At 48.2% G+C, this 23,246-nt stretch overlaps 3 protein-coding genes across 3 annotated transcripts; 1 reads left to right on the top strand and 2 right to left on the bottom strand.

The window, feature by feature from the left end:
- Positions 1-14,267: 14,267 nt before the first annotated feature.
- On the top strand, positions 14,268-18,828 carry LOC119335719 (C-terminal binding protein AN-like). Its single transcript, XM_037607814.1, has 7 exons — positions 14,268-15,076; positions 15,752-15,920; positions 16,044-16,174; positions 16,696-17,487; positions 17,616-17,663; positions 18,143-18,259; positions 18,488-18,828. Exons 1-7 carry the CDS (start codon positions 14,474-14,476, stop codon positions 18,560-18,562), a joined length of 1,935 nt encoding a protein of 644 aa, XP_037463711.1. The 5' UTR covers positions 14,268-14,473; the 3' UTR covers positions 18,563-18,828.
- LOC119335739 (protein PAM68, chloroplastic-like) lies at positions 18,747-19,622 on the bottom strand. Its single transcript, XM_037607828.1, has one exon. The coding sequence runs from the start codon at positions 19,486-19,488 to the stop codon at positions 18,829-18,831; it is 660 nt and encodes a 219-aa protein (XP_037463725.1). The 5' UTR covers positions 19,489-19,622; the 3' UTR covers positions 18,747-18,828.
- Positions 19,623-19,730: 108 nt separating this feature from the next.
- On the bottom strand, positions 19,731-23,079 carry LOC119335727 (probable serine/threonine-protein kinase At1g01540). Its single transcript, XM_037607820.1, has 7 exons — positions 22,046-23,079; positions 21,458-21,562; positions 21,224-21,346; positions 20,742-20,912; positions 20,519-20,648; positions 20,195-20,401; positions 19,731-20,114 (listed from the first exon to the last, which is right to left on the bottom strand). The coding sequence occupies exons 1-7, from the start codon at positions 22,951-22,953 to the stop codon at positions 20,037-20,039; spliced, it is 1,722 nt and encodes a 573-aa protein (XP_037463717.1). The 5' UTR covers positions 22,954-23,079; the 3' UTR covers positions 19,731-20,036.
- Between the last annotated feature and the right edge of the window lie 167 nt (positions 23,080-23,246).

The raw sequence follows: 23,246 nt of genomic DNA, 5'->3' as shown, positions 1-23,246 counted from the left end.
TAGTATGCCTCTACTTGACTAGCTCGTTGATCAAAAATGGTTGTGTTTCTAAGCCATAGACATGAGTTGTAATTTTATTAATGGGATCACACCATTAGGAGAATGATGTGATTGACTTGACCCATTCCTTTAGCTTAGCACTTTATCGTTTAGTATGTTGTTATTGCTTTCTTCATGACTTATACATGTTCCTATGACTACGAGATTATGCAACTCCCGTTTACCGGAGGATCACTTTGTGTGCTACCAAACGTCACAACATAGCTAGGTGATTATAAAGGAGCTCTACAGGTGTATCCGAAGGTACTTGTTGAGTTGGCGTATTTCGAGATTAGGATTTGTCACTCCGATTGTCGGAGAGGTATCTCTAGGCCCTCTTGGTAATGCACATCACTATAAGCCTTGCAAGCAATGTGATTAATGAGTTAGTTACAGGATGATGCATTACATTATGAGTAAAGAGACTTGCCGGTAATGAGATTGAACTAGGTATTGAGATACCGACGATCGAATCTCGGGCAAGTAACATACCGAGGACAAAGGGAACAATGTATGTTGTTATGCGGTTTGACCGATAAAGATCTTTGTAGAATATGTAGGATCCAATATGAGCATCCAGGTTCCGCTATTGGTTATTAACCGGAAACGTGTCTCGGTCATGTCTACATAGTTCTCGAACCCGTAGGGTCCGCATGCTTAAAGTTTGGTGACGATCGGTATTATGAGTTTTTGTGTTTTGATGTACCGAAGGTAGTTCGGAGTCCCAGATATGATTGCGGACATGACGAGGAGTCTTGAAATGGTCGAGATGTAAAGATCGATATATTGGATGACTATGTTTGGACACCGGAATGGTTTGGGGCATATACCGGAGTACCGGGGGGGTTACCGGAACCTCCCGGGGAGTTTAATGGGCCAAGATGGGCCTTAGTGGAGAAGAGGAGGGGCGGCTAGGGCTGGCCGCACGCCCCCTCCCCCTCTAGACCGAATTGGACAAGGAGGGGGGCGGTGCCCCCTTTCCTTCCTCCTCTCTCCTTCCCTTCCTTTCCCACTTCTACTCCAACTAGGAAAAGAGGGAGTCCCACTCCCGGTGGGAATAGGACTCCTCCCCTGGCGCGCCCTCCTCCTGGCCGGCCGCCCCTTCCCGCTGGTCCTTTATATACGGGGGCGAGGGGGCACCTCCAGACACAACAATTGATCATTGATCTCTTAATCGTGTGCTGTGCCCCCCTCCTCCATATTCCACCTCAGTAATATCGTAGCGGTGCTTAGGCGAAGCCCTGCGGCGGTAGCATCATCAACACCATCATCACGTCGTCGTGCTGACGGAACTCTCCTGCAAAGCTCTGCTGGATCGGAGTTCATGGGACGTCATCAAGTTGAACGTGTGCTGAACTCGGAGGTGACGTACGTTCGGTACTTGATCGGTCGGATCGTGAAGATGTACGACTACATCAACTGCGTTGTGCTAATGCTTCCGCTTTCGGTCTATGAGGGTACGTGGACAACACTCTACCCTCTCGTTGCTATGCATCACCATGATCTTGCGTGTGTGTGGGATTTTTTTTGAAATTACTACGTTCCCCAACAAATACCATGCTGTTCTAAAAGACTCTCAAAATGATATAAGTGAAGCATGAGAGATCAATAATTTCTACAAAATTAAGCCACCGCCATGCTCTAAAAAGATATAAGTGAAGCACTAGAGCAAAAATTGTCTAGCTCAAAAGATATAAGTGAAGCACATAGAGTATTCTAATAAATTCCAAATCATGTGTGTCTCTCCCAAAAGGTGTGTACAGCAAGGATGATTGTGGTAAACTAAAAATCAAAGACTCATATCACACAAGACGCTCCAAGAAAAACACATATCATGTGGCGAATAAAAATATAGCTCCAAGTAAAGTTACCGATAGACGAAGACGAAAGAGGGGATGCCTTCCGGGGCATACCCAAGCTTAGGATTTTGGTTGTCCTTGAATATCTTGGGGTGCCATGGGCATCCCCAAGCTTAGGTTCTTGCCACTCCTTATTCCATAGTCCATCAAATCTTTACCCAAAACTTGAAAACTTCACAACACAAAACTCAACAGGAAATCTCATGAGCTCCGTTAGTGCAAGAAAGAAAAACCACCACATAAGGTACTGTAATGAACTCATTATTTATTTATATTGGTGTTAAACTTACTGTATTCCAACTTCTCTATGGTTCATACCCCCCGATACTAGCCATAGATACATCAAAATAAGCAAACAACACACGAAAAACAAAATCTGTCAAAAACAGAACAGTTTGTACAAATCTGTAACTTTCGAATACTTCTAGAAAACTCTAAAAATCCTACCAAAATAGGAATTCCTGGGCAATTTGTCTATTGATCTACTTCAAAAAGAATCAACACAATATCACGTTTATGTGATTTATTAAAATTATTCTCGTGCACGCAAAAGTTTCTGTTTTTCAGCGGAATCAAATTAACTATTACTGTAGGTTATCCTATAGGTTCTACTTGGCACAAACACTAATTAAAACATAAAACCACATCTAAACAGAGGCTAGATGAAATATTTATTACTAAACAAAAACAAAAATAAAATTGGGTTGCCTCCCAACAAGCGCTATCGTTTAACGCCCCTAGCTAGGCATAAAAGCGAGAATAGATCTAAGTATTGCCTTCTTTGGTATTCAATTCCTAAGTGGCACACATAATAGATTCATAAGGTAATTTGACTTTTTTTTTGGAAAGTGTTCCATGCCTTTCCTTAATAGAAATTGGAATCTAATATTCCCTTCCTTCATATCAATAATTGCACCAATCGTTCTAAGGAAAGGTCTACCAAGAATAATAGGACATGAAAGATTGCAATCTATATCAAGAACAAAGAAATCTATGGGAACATAATTCCTATTTGCAACAATAAGAACATCATTAATCCTTCACATATGTTTCTTAATAGTGGAATCCGCAAGGTGCAAGTTTAAAGAGCAATCTTCAAATTCATGGAAACCTAGCACATCACATAAAGTTTTTGGAATCGTGGAAACACTAGCACCCAAATCACACAAAGCATAGCATTCATGATCTTTAATTTTAATTTTTATAGTAGGTTCCCACTCATCATAAAGTTTTCTAGGTATAGAAACTTCCAATTCAAGTTTTTCTTCATAAGATTGCATCAAAGCATCAACAATATGTTAGGTAAAAGCTTTATTTTGACTATAAGCATGAGGAGAATTCAACACGGATTGCAACAAGGAAATACAATCTATTAAAGAACAATTATCATAATTAAATTCCTTGAAATCCATAATAGTGGGTTCATTGCTGTGTAAAGTTTTGACCTCTCCAATCCCACTTTAACCAAATTTAGCATCAAGATCTAAAAACTCCGAATCATTGGGACGCCTTTTAACTAAAGTTAACTCATCTCCAGTCCCATCATTATCAAGATTCATATTGCAAAACAAGGATTTAATAGGCACATCAATAACTTTTAGATCTTCATCATTATTTTCATGGAACTAGAAGAACACGCTCTTACAAAGCAATCTTTATTAGCATGCATCCTAGCGGTTCTTTCTTTGCACTCATCAATGGAAATTCTCATGGCTTTGAGAGACTCATTGATATCATGCTTAGGTGGAATAGATCTAAGTTTAAAAGAATCAACATCAAGAGAAATTCTATCAATGTTTCTTTCCAATTCATTAACTTTAAGCAATTTTTCTTCAAGCAAAGAATTGAAATTCTTTGGAGAGATCATAAATTCTTTAACACTATTCTCAAAATCAGAGGGAATCTTATTAAAATTTCCATAAGAGTTGTTGTAGGAATTATCATAATTATTAGAGGAATTACTAGGAAACGGCCTAGTATTAAAGTTTCCTCTATAAGCATTGTTACCAAAATTATTCCTACCAACAAAATTCAGATCCATAGATTGATTATATTCTCAATCAAAGTAGACAAAGGCATATCATTAGGATCAATAGGAGCACTCTTAGTAGCAAACAATTTCATAAGTTCATCCATCTTTCCACTCAAAATATTAATATCTTCTATCGCATAAACTTTTTTACTAGTAGATCTTTCGGTGTGCCACTGAGAATAATTAACCATAATATTATCAAGGAGTTTAGTAGCTTCTCCTAAAGTGATTTCCATAAAAGTGCCTCCCGCGGCCGAATCTAAAAGATTTCTAGAAGCAAAATTCAATCCGGCATAAAACTTTTGTATGATCATCCATAAATTCAAACCATGAGTACGGCAATTGCGAATCATTAATTTCATTCTTTCCCAAGATTGGGCAACATGCTCATGATCAAGTTGTTTAAAATTCATAATATCATTTCTAAGAGAGTTGATCTTAGCGGGAGGAAAATACTTAGAGATAAAAGCATATCACTTATTCCATGAATTAATACTATTTTTAGGCAAAGACAAAAACCAAGTTTTAGCGTGATCTCAAAGTGAAAATGGAAATAACTTCAATTTAACAATATCATTATCCGTATCTTTCTTCTTTTGCATATCACACAAATCAACAAAGTTGTTTAGATGAGTAGCGGCATCTTCACTAGGAAGGCCGGAGAATTGATCTTTCATAACAAGATTCAACAAAGCAGCATTGATTTCACAAGATTCAGCATCACTAAGAGGAGCAATCGGAGTGCTAAGGAAATCATTATTATTGGCATTGGAAAAGTCACACAATTTGGTATTATCTTGCGCCATCATGACAAGCAATCCAACACACAAGCACACAAGAGGCGAGCGAAAAAGAGAGGCGAGCGGGAAAGAGAGGGCGAATAAAATGGCAAGGGTGAAGTGGGGGAGAGGAAAACGAGAGGCAAATGGCAAATAATGTAATGCGAGGGAGATGAGTTTGTGATGGGTGCTTGGTATGTCTTGACTTGAACGAAGACCTCCCCGGCAACGGCGCCAGAAATCCTTCTTGCTACCTCTTGAGCACTGCGTTGGTTTTCCCTTGAAGAGGAAAGGGTGATGCAGCAAAGTAGCGTAAGTATTTCCCTCAGTTTTTGAAAACCAAGGTATCAATCCAGTATGAGGCTCCTCAAAAGTCCCTTGTACCTACACAAACAAACAAGAACCTCACAACCAACGCGATAAAGGGGTTGTCAATCCCTTCACGGTAACTTGCAAAAGTGAGATCTGATAGAGATAATAAGATAAGATAAATATTTTTGGTATTTTTATGATATAGATTGGAAAGTAAAGATGCAAATAAAAGTAGATGGAAAACTTATATGATAAACGATAGACCTGGGGGCCGTAGGTTTCACTAGTGGCTTCTCCCAAGATAGCATAAGTATTACGGTGGGTGAACAAATTACTGTCGAGCAATTGATAGAAAAGTGCATAGTTATGAGATTATCTAGGCATGACCATGCATATAGGCATCACGTCCGCAACAAGTAGATGGAAACGATTTTGCATCTACTACTATTACTCCACACATCGACCGACTCCTGCCTGCATCTAGAGTATTAAGTTCATAAGAACAGAGTAACGCATTAAGCAAGGTGACATGATGTAGAGGGATAAACTCAAGCAATATGATATAAACCCCATCTTTTTATCCTCGATGGCAACAATACAATACGTGCCTTGCTGCCCCTGCTGTCATTGGGAAAGGACACCGCAAGATTGAACCCAAAGCTAAGCACTTATCCCATTGCAAGAAAGATCAATCTAGTAGGCCAAAACCAAACTGATAATTCAAAGAGACTTGCAAAGATAACCAATCACACATAAAAGAATTCAGAGGAGTTTCAAATATTTCTCATAGATAAACTTGATCATAAACCCACAATTCATCGGATCTCGACAAACACACCGCAAAACGAATAGATCTCCAAGAAGATCAAGGAGAACTTTGTATTGAGATTCAAAGAGAGAGAAGAAGCCATCTAGCTAATAACTATGGACCCGAAGGTCTGTGGTAAACTACTCACAACTCATCGGAGAGGCCTTGGATATGATGTAGAGGCCATCTGTGGTCGATTCCCCCTCCGGCGGAGCACCGACGAAGGCTCCAAGATGGGATCTCGCGGATACAGAAGGTTGCGGCGGTGGAAATAATTTTTTGTGGTGCTCATGGATGTTTTAGGGGTACGTGGATATATATAGGCGAAGGAGGTAGGTTAGGGGAGCCACGAGGGCCCACGAGGGTGGGGGGCACGCCTAACCCCCTAGGGCATGCCCTCCTGCGTCGTGGCCACCTTGGCTGCTTCTTGACGTCCACTCCAAGTCTCATGGATTGCGTTTGTTCCAAAAAGATCGCTCCCGAAGGTTTCATTCCGTTTGAACTTCGTTTGATATTCCTTTTCTTCGAAACACTGAAATAGGCAAAAAACAACAATTCGGGCTGGGCCTCCGGTTAGTAGGTTAGTCCCAAAAATGATATAAAAGTGTAAAGTAAAGCCCATAAACATTCAAAACGGGTAATATAATAGCATGGAACAATAAAAAATTATAGATATGTTGGAGACGTATCAGTACCCGAGGACGGTGTTGTATGGGAGCCCAATGCGCGCGACGTCGAAGTCGATGAGCTCGGTGTAGTAGTTGTCGCGCGTCACAAAGGTGACGAGGAGACGGATCTGCCCCACATGGCAGGTGGAGCCGCCGAACACTCTGGAGAATGGCTTGGTGGGGAGGCGCCGGTCGTGAGGCATGTGTAGCAGGCTGAACGCCTCCACAGAGAGGTCGTTGAGGCCGGCGCTGCCATCGATGAGGGTCCTGGTTACCGCCATGTTGTAGATGGTGGGGGTGCAGAGCATGGGCAACGCGCATGCGCTCTCCGTGGTCTTGGGGTGATCTCTGGCGTCAAAGGTGAGGTCAGCCCGGGGCGTCGCCCAGCCCAGAGGGGCCCCTCGCAGGGACGGAGGAGCCCCCATCTGACAGAAGAACTACTTGGTGTGGCGGTCTGAAGCTGGCGCCTGCGACCCACCGAGGATGGCGGCGATGGCGTGGTGCGCCAGAACTGTGAAGCGTGCGGCGAATAACCCGCACAGCTCCTCCCACAAAGCAAATGAAGACTCTGGTAAGTTGAGCAGCCAGGTGCGTAGCATGCCCGTGAGCGCCATGGGGAGCCAGTTGGCCATGACCTTGTCGTCTCCGTCTGCTACCCAGATGGCCTCCTCGTACGCCTAGAGGAACCCCGCAGGGTCCGCCGTGCCGTCATAGCACGGCAGCAGCTCCCACCTGAACTTCGGAGGCCACTGATCCTGTCGCAAGGCGGGGGAAAAGGCCCGAAGGCCCACAGCGCCTCTGAACGCGCCCGGTGGACCAGCGGAAGGAGCGGTGCCCACCATGGAGGAACGGCAAGGGCGGAGCGTGGTTGATGAAGAGGCCGACCTCCGAGACGCCCCCTACCTGGCGCGCCAAATGTCGGATTCCGGGCTCCGCATACCTAAGAAAGGTTTGAAATCAGGGGCATGTGAGAAGAACTCAACCTCTCAAGCCTCCCGATCCGCTGCTCTCACGACCTAGCTCGATGAACACGACAGAGAAAGACATGGCAGTTTACCCAGGTTCGGGCTAACTTGCGGTGTAATACCCTACTCCTGCTTTGTGGTGGATTGGCCTCGTGGGGGGCTAAGGATGAACTAGTACAAGTGGAAGAACAGCCTCAGGAGGCGTGTTCTTGTGATGAGCTCTTGTTGGTTCTATGAGCTGATCACCTAGTGAGTTGATCGACCGACCGACCCCCTCTCTACGGTGGTGGCTAGGCCCTATTTATAGTGGCCTTGGTCCTCTTCCTCCAAAACTTAGGCGGGAAGGGATCCCACAACAGCCAAATTTGAAGGGGAATAAGAAGTACATCTAATCCTGACGAAAGGTGGTCTTCGCCTGCAAAAACCCTGAGCGTGACGTAGTGGTGGGCTCGGCGATGACATCCATCCTGCTGTTCTGGCGGTCTTGGTCTCATTGCATGCAAATGGCAACCATTGATTGATTCCTTAGGACTCCACACCTGCGCTTGCCTCCTTTGCACCAAATAGGAAACCTGCTGTACTGCGCCCGCTGGCGCATGCCTGGCCTTGGTCGTCATGGCTGATGTCATTCCAGCCTCGTGAGGCTGGGTCTTGCATATAAATCTCTGCTCCGCTCAGGAGGCCGCCTAGGGAGGCTGCTCCCTCGGGAGGTCTTGATGTCGCCCGCCTTGTGAGGCATGGCCCCTCGCGAGGGTCTTGTCTTGCAGTAGTCGAAGTTGGGCCGTACCAGGCCGTCGATGAAGCCACGTCATAGGCCGCAGGCAGGCAGGGTTGGGTACCCTGGTTCCCAGAACGCCGACAACATCTTTTTTTCGTAGTATGGACGCACTTCCTTGCATGCGAAGATGTAGCTGGCGGGTCCCAGCTGTCAGGGGGAACGTCTTTTTCATGAAATACGATGGATCATCCGGTGGGTCCCTGCTGTCAGGTGGAGGAATCATTATTAATGCATAATAAGGAGGCACTTCCTTGCTGCGGCCGTGGACCTAGCTGTCAGCCTCCCCACTTGCAGTACTATTCCGATGCAAGTCGTTCCTTGACCACATTGACCATGCCGCGCCGAAAGCACCGAGGTGGTGGATGATGGCGAGGCCTAGGAAGAGGACAACGCGGATCCGGGGAAGACACGACAGTGGATGCCCACGTGGAGAGGAGTACGAGGGTTGACTGGTTCGGCTGTGGTGTGAGGCTGCTGCCACCGCAGAATAACAGGGGTTGTGGGTGACTAGAGGGATGGCCTGGCCAACGATTGGAGTAGGAGGGGGCGGTGAGGCCTGTGCAGTAGCACAGCCGGCCACGGGAGGTAGGAGCAGGCGGCACAACCCGCGATGGTTTGGGCGGCTGGATCAAGAAGACCAGAGGTTGAAGAAGCGCGACAGCCGTTGGATGGACATCGTATGGTCACTATAGCTAGAATCGTTTATGTTGACTAAGTTGACAAAGCCCTGTGTCCACGTCAACTTAGTAGGCCCACAAGTCAGCCTCCAAATATGGTGGGTACCACCTAGCAGTGGGGGTCTTCATTTTTTTGTGTGTAATAAGGAGGAACTTGCGTGCGAAGAGATATAGCTGGTGGGTCTGAGCTGTCTGCAATGGGAATGTTTTTTTTCACGAAATATAGAGGTCCTTCCGGTGGGTCCCCACTGTTAGGTGGAGAAATTATTATTTTGCGCGTAATAAGGAGGCACTTTCTTGCTGCACCCGTGGACCCAGTTGTCAACCTCTCCACATACAGTCCTCTTCCGATGGAAGTCGTTCCTTGACCACGTTGAGCACGCCGCGTCGAGTGGACCAAGGCGGGGACGACGGCGAGGCCTAGGAAGGGAATGACCAGGAGCCGGGGAAGACTCGACAGTTGTTTACCACGCGGAGGGAGTACGAGTGTTTACTGCTTCGGCTGCAGTGTGAGGTTGTCATCACTGGAGAATAACAGGAGGTCTGGGTGAGTAGAGGGATGGCTAGGCCAGTGATGGGAGTATGGTGGGGTGGTGAGGCCTGCGCGGCAACACAGCCGACCGCGGGAGGAGGGAGCAGGCAGTCCCGCCAGCGCTTGTTTGAGCGGCTGCAGCAGGAAGAGCAGAGATTGAAGAAGCACGACGGCCGTTGGATGGACATCCAACAGTCACTGCTCTCGCGTGTTGACTAAGTTTGCACAGCGTTGCGTGCGTGTCAACCTTTTTTAGGAAAGCGTATGCATCAACCTATAGTAGGCGCACAAGTCAGCCTCAAATCCGTGGAAAACAGCATACACCCCATCTTGCATAATTTCTAATAATTTACAGTCCATGTGTTAATTTTTAATGATTTTTTTGGAGACCATATTCTTTTTTGTTAGCATTACAACCATATTGTGGGCACGGTTAAAACATTATACGAATTTTTGCATATTTCCATGCGGTCCCAACTATTTTTAATCCCGAAATTTCGAGTCACATTCAAACTAATTTGAAATAAATTCATATCAATATAAAATCCAAATAATTGTCCATGCATAAAAATCAATGGAATTTAAAATCTTGAAATGATTTTTTTAAACTAATTGCCAGTTTGATGTGTTTTAAAAATGTACAACCCGTTTCTCATCACTGATAGCCCATTTTCTCATCTTGAAAGATTTGTAGCCCAGTAGGACTGACAAAGCAAGTAGGCCTCGGTTCGGTATTTTGCAAAAGAACAAAAAAACTGGGCTAGCCATTTTTGGAATGAAAAAAACTACTAGTCTTGTGGTAAACATAAAAGAAAAGGCTGGCTAGACAGGCCAGAGTGCCCCGCACGGCCTAGTTGACACCCTGCTTCCGTCTCAAAAACAAAAGTAACTAGGCAAGCTACTGGGTTCCTCGTGTCAGCCGTTGGTTGTGCAATTCTCCCGTTTATTGACTATGTTGACAATGGCATGTGACCCGGATGTCAGAAATCCATTAGGAGGAACCATTTTTTGGCTGGAAATAAGGAGGCACTTGCTTGCATACTGCCATGACCCTGGTGGGTCCCTGCTGTCATCGTCTCCACGTACAATCATCTCCTAATTATGTACGCGTCAACCTAGTAGGCCCACAAGTCAGCCTCCAAACCCGTGGTGGACAAATACAACCCATATAAAAAAATAACAGCCCATTCCATACGTTCACACGGAAAGTTTAACATTCAAAGCAAAGTAACAAGTTTGATCAGATGTAGAGTACTGAACTTCCACGTTGACAACCATCATAGCCAAATTAACTATCTACTCCCACTAATACTCTAGTGTACAAGTACTGACTTACTCCTAGTTAACTAGACGATGTTGGCCGCCATCTGCGGTACACGCTAAATGACGGCATCGACGTCCTCCTCCTTGCCTCGGACTTGCCGGAGGTGCGATAGGGCACGTTGCTCGCACGCGTTGGCCCTTTCCATGCCGGCGTCGTCCACCAAAGCTTCGGCTTCTAAGCGGGAAACCCACTTGACGAGCAGGTAGTAAAATTCAGCATCACGCACACGTGCGTGCCCGACAGCATCAAGGGCTATTTGCCGGGCACCGGCCTCCATGTAGTTGGCCCAGTCGCGGGCACTTTGCTCGCGACTCAAAGCGGTGGTGCGCTGCTGCTCCATGCCCCGCTGGCGGCGCAATCGGCGATACGCTGCTCCTTCGCCAGGCGGTCGCACTTCAACAAGTCCTCGTACTCCGCATTGTCATCTAAAGATCGATAGAATGTCTCCTCCCTCCGTCTTCCTTCCCGTGAATAACAGAACACTAGCTCCGGTGGTGAGCGCCTCTGGCGTCGCCTATTGCGGACGGTCGGGGGCATGACAGACGTGGCGAGAGCGAGGGCAAGTGGCGAGCGGCGTCGGGGCGGTGGGGGTTGTGAGGGGAGCCGATAGGGCGAGTTGGGTAACGGTGATACCGGAGAACGTCGGGAACCAGTAATTATAGGCGGAATGTAGGTGAAGCAGCGTGTCACAGGAAATGCGACGGTCATCCAAATTCAATGCATAACGAGGCATGCCTTAGCGCGCCAGCTTATCATGGAAAACTAAAAAAACTAATGTGTCGTCCCGTCCCTTCAGTGTTGCGTCCCGTCCTTGCTGGGTTGCACATCAGCATGACGGTCAAACGGGTGCACTCGAATCATCCAGATGAGGTACTCCCTTCTTGTCAAAAATTATTCCACCACTCATCATCTACCTTGGTTGATAAGATTTTTGAATTGAGCCCTGCAAACCGAAAAGGAGGTAGTACGTGCGTGATCCGCTATTTATTCGTGTAGGATCGAGTAGGTCAGATAGTGTACGTGTAGGATCGAGTAGGTCGGATAGTGTACGTGTAGGATCACATTAGCTAATGAATGTTCGCTGGGAGATAAGACATTTGTGAATGTTTTTGCTGGCAGTTTCTTCAGATTCGCATGACATTTTCTTCAGAACAGCTTGTTAGTTTCTTTAGAGGTAGGCATTTTAACTCAAAAATCTGACACCTTTGAATCTTGCGTCGCAACTAAAACTGCCAGGAGCGTATTAGTAGGCTAGCTAGTGATTGATAAGTAACTTGTAAACACTGAGCGAACAGAAATAAGGAACTGCTAGTAACTTGTAAACAGTGAGACCACAGAAATCAGGATCATGCTGTGCATAGTAGTAGAGCGACTCCTACCTGCATCTACTACTATTACTCCACAAATAGACCGCTATCCAGGATGCATCTAGTGTATTAAGTTCATGGACAAACGGAGTAATGCAATGAGAACAATGACAAGATTCGAAGAAGAAATATGAGGCTATAAATAATCATGCATATAAGAGATCAAAAGAAGATCAAATAATATTCATGGATATAGATCTGATCATAAACTCAAAATTCATTGGATCCCAATAAACACACCGCAAAAAAAAGTTACATCAAATAGATCTCTAAGAGACTATTATATTGAGAATCAAAAGAGAGAGAGAGAGAGAGAGAGAGAGAGAGAGATAAGAAGTCGTCTAGCTACTGCCTACGGACTTGTAGGTCTAAGATGAACTACTCACGCATCATCGAAGAGGCACCAATGAGGATGACGAACCCCTCCGTGATTGTGTCTAGATTGGATCTCATGGTTCTAGAACTTGCGACGACTGAAATTATTTTTAGTCGACTCCCCTTGGGTTTCTAAAATATTTGGCAATTTATAGGCCGAAGAGGCGGTGCGGGGCGAGGACAGGGGCCCTCTGCTCCCCATCTCACCTTCCGGAACTCCGGAAAAAGCTTGCCAGAGACTTGACTTACTGAACACTGCGCTTGATGGGTATCGAGTGCCATGTTGCATGTAGCATCGGCGTTTTTGAGACCTTTGGGCATAACCTTGTAACAATATATGCCTATTGGAGTGCGAAAGGCTGTGCTTTATCATGGCAAGCTTCTCTTTCTTTCGCCAATGAAGTTTATATAAGTGTATAGAAAGCCTTCTTTTCACAACCATGCACAAACCAAAGTGATGCTGAAACGTGAAACCCATGCACCAACAAGTTCCAGTTACCGAGGGGGGCAAAACCCCCCTGGGTGTGCCTGGGCCCCAGACGCGCCCTAGTGGGTTGTGCCCACCTCGGGCCTCCCCTATGGTATTTTTTTGGCCCACTGGGTGTCTTCTGGTCCATAAAAATTCTCCAAAAAGTTTCGCGGTGTTTGGACTCCATTTGGTACTGATATTCTGAGAAGTAAAAAACAAGCAAAAAACAACAACTGGCACTGGGCATTATGTCAATAGGTTAGTCCCAAAAAATGATTGTAAAACATCCAAGAATGATAATATAACAACATGGAACAAACAAAAATTATAGATACGTTGGAGACGTATCAGTTTTCACGAACCCTACGCGTCAGCAACTGGCATGCCCCTGGTGTTGATAACTCCTTGGTTCTCGAAACCGAAGGCACTGCAGAACTGCTCCAGCGTCATGGTGCACTGGACTCCTCCGAGCATGAATGAGCAACTCGGTTCCACCCTGGAGTCATCGAGAGTGTGGGAGAAGGTGGAGATGAGCTTCACGGTGATGCTGCTTCACGGTGATGACCTCACAGCTCGGTTCCACCCTCGAGTCATCGGTAGGCTTTGAGAGTTGTGCCATTGCCTCAAATTCTATCTCTCCATCTTGTCTTTCGCCAAGACTACTAGCTCAATGCCTCAATGCTAGATCGGTGGTTTATTTGGGACACATGGTGTTTGGCTCAATGCCCACTCCGACGGAAGGGCAGTCACCATGCTCCAATAGCATGCCGACTGTTGAGGGCTGTAGGTGCTCAGACCAGCGCGTCTCTACCCGTCCCCCTTTCCCGCACGCTTCTTGCCAACGACAATATAAAAGTGTCGAGCACCAGGAGGTGACCCATGTTGAGCACTATGTCACCATCAAGCTCTAGTGCAAGAATAACGCTGAATTCTCCCTCGTACGTGCGCCATGTAAGCAATCCTGGAGCCCAAACGAGCTTTATGTGAAAATCGGCGGAGATCGGCCAGGATTACAGGGTGCCAGTTTCAGGGATTTTAAGGTTAGGGTTTGATTCAGACTTCGCATACGAATTCAGGTTGAACTTTTCTCAAACAACAAATATACAAAATTCTTAAGGAAATCCTTTTTTAGGCTAAACCTACGAAAATCTTTTGACTCTTGAATCCATCGGCGGCATTATTATCTGCCTTTTTTTGGGGTGGAAGCATGTTATCCAACCCGAATGGCCAATGCTGTCACTTGCGTATTGAGTTTTTTCATAGCAGCGATCCCCGTGCACAGCACAGACCGTTGACGAGCAAGCGCATTCCCCCACCCATCTCTGCTCGTCCGTTTAGCCGTGCAGATCGCGAGTTCTCGACTCGGAGCACCAAAATCCAAAACTTCCAGAGACCGCGCCTCGCTGCTGTATAGTACTGTAGTGGAGTGTCCTCTGCTCCACGTTCTGATCCGACAAGCGAGCAACTCTGCAGCGGAGTCGGCCCAAACATGTTGCGCGGCCCGGCCCATTCCGTGCCGGCGACCGCCGCCGCCGCCGGCGGCGGCGGGCAGCCTCTGGTGGTGACGCTCAACTGCCTCGAGGACCCGTCGGTGGAGCGGGACGCGCTGGCCGGCGCGGCGGCCGTGGAGCACGCACCGCTCTCTGCGCTCGCCTCGGGCCACGTCGAGGCCGCCGCGGCCGTGCTCCTCACCTCTCTCGCCTTCCTCCCGCGCGCCGCGCAGCGCCGGCTCCGGCCGTGGCAGCTGCTGCTCTGCTTGGGATCCCCCGACCGCGCCGCGGACGCCGCAGCGGCCGCGGAGCTCGGCCTCCGTCTCGTCCACGTCGACGCCAACCGCGCCGAGGAGATCGCGGACACCGTCATGGCGCTCTTCCTCGGCCTCCTCCGCCGCACCCACCTGCTGTCCGGGCACGCGTCCTCCTCCACGCCGTCCGCCGGGTGGCTCGGCTCCGTCCAGCCGCTGTGCCGCGGCATGCGGCGCTGCCGTGGGCTCGTGCTAGGCATCGTCGGCGTCAACGCCGCCGCGCGATGTCTCGCCACCCGCAGCCTCGCCTTCCGCATGAGCGTGCTCTACTTCGATCCGCTCTACGAGGTATCGGATCCGCTATTTCTGCGCTTATAAACCTCTGATCTACACTGCTAGGTTTTTACAGTTAAATTGTTTTGTTAGCTTACTTTTCTTCTGTTAATGTTTAGCTCTAGCATTGTTCTATGGTTCTTGTTCGTTGCTAGTTTGGGTGGTTTTGAAGACTTCATAGTAACTAATTGTTCGTTAACTTCCAGCATTTGTTTCATAATATATATGTTATCAAATTTCTGGCATTTAGTGTATTCTACCCTCCTGCTAGCTGTTACTTATGAGTGTATCTTGTAAGATTATCGTCCTATTTTTGTATGCTAAAGTTAAATCATTGCATTCCTTTATTTATAATTTTGTATGCTAAAGTAACTCACGATAAGAATCAGTAAAGATGATCAGACAGTCTGAATTTTGTTGATATTCTGTATGCCCTTTTAGGAGTGATCTGATCTTGTCTCTAGAGCTAAAAACTCAATTTATCGTTTTTCACAACAACCTGTCTCACGAGTAGTTTATGTTAGTATGACCACATGAACATAAATTTATGTTTTATGGCGGAATTAGTATCTACACAAGGAATTTCTCAGCTTTTGTTATGTTTCTTCATACAATAAATTGTACCCCATGTAAGTATGTATCAGAGTTAAAGGACCACGCTGATTTCCAACTGTTAAACATTTTGTGAAGGGTGCGGGCAAAACAAAGCGGCCTTCCATTGTATTTCCTTCTTCTGCTAGAAGAATGGATACTCTCAATGATTTATTAGCAGCAAGTGACCTTGTTTCACTTCACTGTGCTTTAACAAATGATACAACAAACATAATTAGTGCCGAGCGTCTGCAGCACATAAAACCTGGTAAGATAGTTGCTTCCTATTTTCATATTTCTGTTTCCCCTTATATTTGGCCTTGACAGGCTAACTGGTTTTCTTAGTTCATAGTATAGCTTGCTCTGATTGACTATCTTTTGAGCCCTGCAGGAGCTTTCATAGTCAATACCAGTAGCTGCCAGCTGATAGATGACTGTGCACTCAAACAACTCTTGCTCGATGGCACTATTGCTGGATGTGCATTGGATGGCGCTGAAGGTCCACAATGGATGGAAGCATGGGTATGATGAAACTTAGATCTGGCTACAATTGATTTTTGTCCAAAGGGCTGTTTGAAATGAAACAGCCAAATATCTTCCTATAGAATAGTCTGTTCTTCTTTTCAGTACGCCTTATTTGAGATTCAGTTTCTTTCCAGTAAGCCTTCTTTCAGTTTCAGTTTCTTTCCCATGCGGAAGATTCAGTTCTGCTAGGATATGTCGTGACACTGTATTACAGTTTCCAGTTCACCAATTGCAGAAGGTGCTCCTTGTTAACATAACCACATATGTCAGTGAGGATAGGGAAGACAGTGCAAGTGATGTATATGTAGGAAACTTTCTTCTAGAGGCATAGACTATACAGTTAGATAATAGACCTGCCTACTGGTTCCAAGAGATACACAATTGATGCAATCTTTAGTTCTTTTGCCCTACGTATGGACTATGGTCACCCTACTATGAACTTCGGCAAGATAAGAGCATGTCCTGCCGCAAGGAAAATGAATGGTTAAGCACTAACTACGTTTTTTTTTCAATAATAGGTACACGAGATGCCGAACGTGTTAATTCTTCCTCGAAGTGCAGACTACAGTGAAGAAGTGTGGATGGAAATCAGAGAGAAAGCAATCACAATATTACAATCCTTTTTCTTTGATGGCATTGTTCCAAACAATGCTATTTCTGATGAAGATGAAGCAATAAGTGATGTTGGATGTGAAGATGATCAGCTATATAAACAGGCAAATGAACACTCTTTGCGGGTCTGCGATGGTGAACAACAGACAGATGAAAGCCAACTAACTCTAGAGTGTGACAAGAGAAGAGCCATCTCCAAGCCTGAAGTTCCTGAAGCTTCAGGGCAGTCCCAAAGTATTGGCTTAAGATCGGAAGGAAGGCGTAGCAGATTTGGAAAGAAAGGGAAAAAGAGACCTGCGCGCCGCAGATCACAACAGAAAATGGATGAATTGTCAACTGTGGAGAGTGGAAGTAATTATTCTTCACGAAGAGATGATGATACTGTGATGAGTGGCCGGGACCAAGTGTTAAGTTCCAGTTCACGATTTGCTTCCCCCGAGGAATCCAAAAATAAGCTCAGGTCTTCTGCTGAATCTCCAATGGAAATAATTTCTGAACATAAGTTGCCTGCAGGGCTTGGTAGAAAGCCTCCTGAGAGGCTTAAAGATGGCTTTGTCGTTGCCCTAAGGACAAGAGATAATTTGGGTTTTCATGTTTCAAGAGAAAGAGTTGCTGGTGGTGGCTGGTATCTTGATGTTGTGTCAAATGCTACAAAGAGGGATCCTGCTTCTCAGTTCCTAATCACATTTAAAAACAAGGTGGTAGTCGGGTTTCCTCTGTCTCTCCCTCTCCCTCTTTTCTCTATGCTGTTCCCTAACCTGTCATGTATTTATTTTTTTGTACAACTACACATACATGTACTTATGATAGAATTTACACCTTTCAGGATACGATGGGATTGCGATCTTTTGTTGCTGGGGGCAAACTATTGCAGGTAATAATACCCTTTCCAGTTAGTACTCGTTCTCTGAAGATATGGTGAGAGGTGAATATAACACTAGTTGTGAAATTAAAGATTATGCACCGGTGTTCTTCTGTGCATGAACCTCTTGGTAATTTTTAGATGCAATGGCATCTATGGTCACGTCATTTTTTATGCTTTACCCATTGTCCCATTTTTTTGTTCTGGTTGAAAACTACCAACTTAATTCCATGATGTGCTTAAAATAAGTCCTAGTGTATCTGGTACTCCTCTTTCGTTCGATCTATTTTTTAGAGAATTTACTTTGAATAGTTGTGAAGTGCTTGCTCCATGCTCGATTCCATTGCAGGAGCTTCGAGGAGTTTATCAATAGAATCACTGATTTGTTCTTACATTCCACGATCCCTGTATAATTTTCAGCATTGAAAGTAAAATGCTTTATGTAGATTGCCGATTTACTATGTTTAACTCCCTTTTAAACTTGTTTTTAGGTTAATAAGAAGGCGGAGCTCGTATTTGCCAGTCATGCTTTCGATATTTGGGAGAGCTGGACGCTGGAAGGGTCTTTACTGGAATGCTGCAAACTGGTCAACCACAGAAATCCTTTGGTATGCCCATTTATGAATCACCATTTCATGCACATGACAGCAATATTTAAGAGTTATAAGATGCACACCTGTCCCCGTCAATGGTAATAGCGAATCTTTATTTTTATCACAAAACAGGACCCATTAATGTTCTGGACCAGGAAATTTCCACTGCCATTGACTAACTCGAAAATAAACAGTTCTGTTGGTAGTATCTTGTTTCCTGATGGTAGTTAAAATTGTCTGCAGGCTGTATTGGAGGTCTATATCGAGATCCTCGCAGCGGTGAGCGAAGAAGATGGCGTCACCAGGTGGCTCGATTGATCAAAATAACCCATCCATCTGCTTTAGGAGAACAGAAAGCAACTGACTCATCAGTGTTGTATTCTGGCCGGCCTGGGGGTTCATTCAGTTTTCTCATTTTTGCTGCCAAGTGTTCAGTTTTGGCCATTCTACCTATTGCAGAGACCTTGCAAAGCCACTGCGAATTGTTTCATAGTTTCACTGCTGTAGCCTGTACGAGTATCAAGTGTCGACAACAAGCGTACTGCTATTTCCAGTGGAGAAAATATCTAGTCTATTTACAGTTACTACTTGTTATCCTTCTCGATCTCTTCCTTCCACAGCTCCGGCCAGTTGGTCCGGGCCTCGTCGATGCCGAGCAGCGAGCCTTCTTTCTCCGGGTCCCAGCTCGCCGACAGCGTCCCGTAGGCGATGCCGAGCGCCGACGTTCCGAAGGAGAGGAGGATGGTGAGCAGCTGCACCCACGACGGCACCTCCGCGCCGCCCCCGCGCTTGAGCGCGTCGTACACGTTGAGGAGCGCCACGCCCGACGCCATCGGGACGCCCACCGTGAACAGGATCCGCCGGAGGATGCGGTCGAACACCACCTGCGGCAGCTCGTCGTCGCCGCGGCCGCCGCCGTCCTCCTCGCGGGCGGGCTCCACGAGCGACTCCTTCAGGAGCAGCAGCTGCTGCTGCTCCTCCCGCTCCCGCACCCGCTGCTGCTGCCGCTGCTTCTCCTTGCGGCTCGGCTTCTTGCTGCTTGTGCTGTCCGTGGCTGGCGTGCCGACGCCGCTGCCGTTGCCGGCCGCGTGTAGCCGCCGAGCTGGGGCTCGTCGTCGCTTCGACGGGGCTGCGTCAGGTGCCGAGAGGATGGACGTGGTGGCCCGGCTGTGCGTCCATGGATGATGGGTTTTTGGGGTGGGGTGAGGGGGCTGGAGAGCCGCTACGTGGAGCAAGGCGGCCATGCGCGCCGCCGGTGGATTGCAGGAGACGACGAGCTGCTCTCCCCTCTCGTGGCAATAACCTTATCGCCATGGGCAGTGGTCAGTGGTGGCACGTAACTGCATTCTCGATGCGTTCCTGGGTTGGGTGGCACGTGGGCCGGCCCCAGAAGAAATATCTCTTTCTTGCGCCCTGCTTGAAATGGCGAGTGCTACCGTACGTACGGGCTGAACTTAAGTTAAGCGATGGCAACGACGCAAACTTATGGCAACTGAAATTCAACAACTAAAGCAAACCATAGACACCAAAGTGACACAGGTAGTGCCGGGGAAGCATAGACGGACTTCCGTTATGTCGATCATATAAAGTTGCGAAGTACTCCTCGTACTACTGCTAGCCTTGATTATGCGCCGGCTGTATGCCTGCTGTTTGATTGAGTCATTGCTGTCTGTCATGCAAACAAACACAACCGGAGAAGAAAAGAGATCCGATCGACTAGCTTGTTGTCAAGAGCATTCGGTGCGCGAACGCGAAGGAAACACAGCCATTCGTCCGTCCTTGTCCATGGCGTTCACTCCTCGCGCTCGTAGCTCCCCGACGACGCCGACGCCGAAGCGTGGGCCGACAGACCCCGCGCAAGCTGGAGTTCCTGCATGGAGCAGCAAAACGGTTTGACGACACCAAAAACACAGTTGCAGTTCAATGCGGTGTATGGCAACGGCGACGTACGTCTCTGAACCTGAGGTCGTCCTCGAGCATGTGCACCACGTGCCCCATGGTGGGCCGCTGGCCGCCGTCGGGGTCGACGCACCGGAGCGCCGCGAGGACGGCGCGCTTCAGCACCTTGGACGGCGGCGCCTCTGGCAGCGTCGGGTCCAGCACCTCCTCCACCCTCCTCTCCGCCACCATGCGCTTCAGCCACTCCACCAAGTTCACCTGAGTCACCACGGAAAGTTCAGTTCCACTTCCACTAGAGAAGAGTGCACTGGCAGTGCATGCCGATCGAAGTGCGCGGGTAGGAAAAGAAAGAAAACGACGGCGAGGGCAGCTGACCTCCGCGGTGGGCCTGGTGTAGTCCACCGGAGTTCTGCCGGTTATCATCTCCATGACGAGCACCCCGAAGCTGTACACGTCGCTCCTCTCGTTCAGCATCCCGGTCCGCGCGTACTCCGGCGCCACGTACCTGCAGGCAACGCGACCAGGCGAATTGCTAAGCTGCGGCCAGGCAAACGAACTCTACGTAACGGTGCCATGGAAATTTAGTTGAGAGACTGACCCGAAGGTTCCCATGACGCGGGTGGTGACGTAGGACGCCTCGGAGCAGAGGAGCTTGGCGAGCCCGAAATCCGACACCCTGGCGTTCCACTGCCCGTCCAGAAGGATGTTGCTAGATTTGACGTCTCGGTGGACGATCTTGGGCTCCAGCCCTTCGTGAAGGTACGCCAACCTGAAGTTCGGGTAAAAGATGCACATCAGTTCTTGCTAGTGTGCACTGCGCACGCGTATCAGACTTTCGATGTTCAAGACATATGTGCCGTTTAAGCAAGAGTAGCACTGGCGATGTTGTTTTCAGCATTCAGATTTCAGAGTGACACACCACTTGTCAATCATGCCAACTAGCAGCAGTGATGTGCGTGCATAAAATTTGTTGTCTAGATACATACCATACTTCTTCTCTACTCCTAATCGACCATCTTTAATTTTAGGTTTTTTAATCCATGCTTTGTTGAATGATACGAAATTGAAGAATTGCCGTACCCTTTAGCAGTTCCGAGAAGTATGTGCATCCTTGTGTCCCAGTTGAGCTGACTAATTTCACCCTCCTCATGGTGCAGCCACTTGTCGAGGTTACTGTTCTCCATGTACTCATAGACCAGCATCCTATCCATCCAACCAAAGCAGTGACATGGATCAAATTAAGCAATGTTGTGAACAGAGGACAAACAGAGGTAACTGAAGAAATGTGGCACAGTTAAGCATTGCATTGCTCACCTGCAGGCGCCCTCGCTGCAGTAGCCGAGCAAACTGACCAGGTTCTTGTGCCGAACCCGCCCGATCGTCGCCACCTCCACCTTGAAATCTTTCTCGGCCTGGCCCCTGAAACCAAGGACGGAGCAGTTGGTGATCGCTGTTTTGAAATTTGAACATCTTGGGTCCCAGAAGGCCGCTGGAGGCAGTTACTGCTGGCCATGGTTGCGGAGTAGTACACGTGAACTGAAAATTCAAATCTGGTATCTGCCCCGAACAAAGTTGTTGCTCCCAACTAAACAAGAAAATAACACTTCTCCTGATCACACACATATCGGAAAACAGTGTGAAATTTCAGCGTCAAAAAACAGAAGAGTGCGGTTCTAGTGGGAGTTCTGCATTTTAAATCAATCCAGATTTCGAAGCTAACCCGGAACCTAGATCAACAAACGACGTGTGGCTTTCGGATTGCCTCGTAACGAATTCAAAGGAGGACATCATTTCGCGTTTCTAATGACAACAAATTCGAATGGTTGAACAATGTGCTGCCTGAAATTCAATTGGAGAAACTCGTGAGACACCGAAAAATTCGAGCACCGGGACGAGGATTACCTGTTGTTGTGCAGATTCTTGATGGCGACGAGGGTGGAGTCTCGTAGCACACCCTTGTAGACCACCCCGTAGCCGCCCTCCCCGAGCACGTTCTGGGCGGCGAACCCGTCGGTGGCCTCCTCCAGCTCCCGGCGCGTGTACCGGCGGCCCCAGCCGCGCTGCGACGCGTCGGCCCCCGCGTCGCTGGCGCCGCTCTCGGTGCTCCACCCGCGCGCGCTCCCGGCGATGCTCGTCCCCGTCTCGCCGCTAGTCCGCGCGGACTCGACCGTGATCAGCGGGGCCTTCTGCTCCGCCTTGATGACCTCGATCGGCGGCTGGAACGGCGGCTCGCACGGAGGCGGCGGGTGCCAGCGGATGGACTCCTCGACGATGTCCTTGTCCGCCATCGCCTGATGCAAGTGATGCTTCATGGACCTGGACGCGCCTCCGTGGTGCAGGCTCGGGGCGACGCGGGGGCATCGCCGGCGTCGGCGCCGGCAGCGGCAGAGGCAGACGGTGAGCACGAGGACGGCGAGGACGACCGCGGCCGCGGCCGCGGCGACCAGGACCCAGGCGCGGAGGCCGAGCACGGGGGTGCGCTGCGAGAGCCAGGCGCTCAGGAAGCCGACGCTCCACGCGGAGGTCTGCTGCTTGTGCTGCTGCTGCTGGCCGTGGAGGTGGCTGCGCTGCGGCGTCGGCGTCGGCGGCCGATGGTGGGGTGGGGGATGGGGATGGGGCACGCGGCGCGGGGGGCTCATGTTCACGGGCCGCGCCCGTCCGGCGGGCGGCGATAGCTTTCTTGGTGGCGCGGTCGGCGGCGATAGCCTTCTTCGCGGTGCGGCGGGCGGCGAGAGCTTTCTTGGTGGCGCGGTGGGGGCGGTCATGGCTGCAGGCTGCAGCCCGCGGAAGCCGAGCCGTGGAGTATGCATGCAGACGCAACGGAAGAGAGGAGAGGAGAGGAGCTTCTGTTGTTCTGACGAGTACGTGTGTGCGCGGTGAGTTGGAATGGGTTGAGACTTGAGTCTCCAGGCTTGAGAACCGAGAAACGAGGCAAGTCGTTGGAGAAGATCACGCGGGGAGCAACGTTAACTCAAGCTTTTCGGCGCTAATTAACGACCCGTTCAGTGGCTCCGTACCTTAGCTGCACGGCCCAAGAAAGCCCACGACCATAACTGCGTCCACTGTGATAAATGGGAGCAACTAACTAACGAGCGCTCCTTCG

This window comes from Triticum dicoccoides, chromosome 1B (assembly GCF_002162155.2).
Source record: "Triticum dicoccoides isolate Atlit2015 ecotype Zavitan chromosome 1B, WEW_v2.0, whole genome shotgun sequence".
NCBI lineage: Eukaryota > Viridiplantae > Streptophyta > Magnoliopsida > Poales > Poaceae > Triticum > Triticum dicoccoides.
This window is presented reverse-complemented; position numbering and strand designations above follow the sequence as displayed.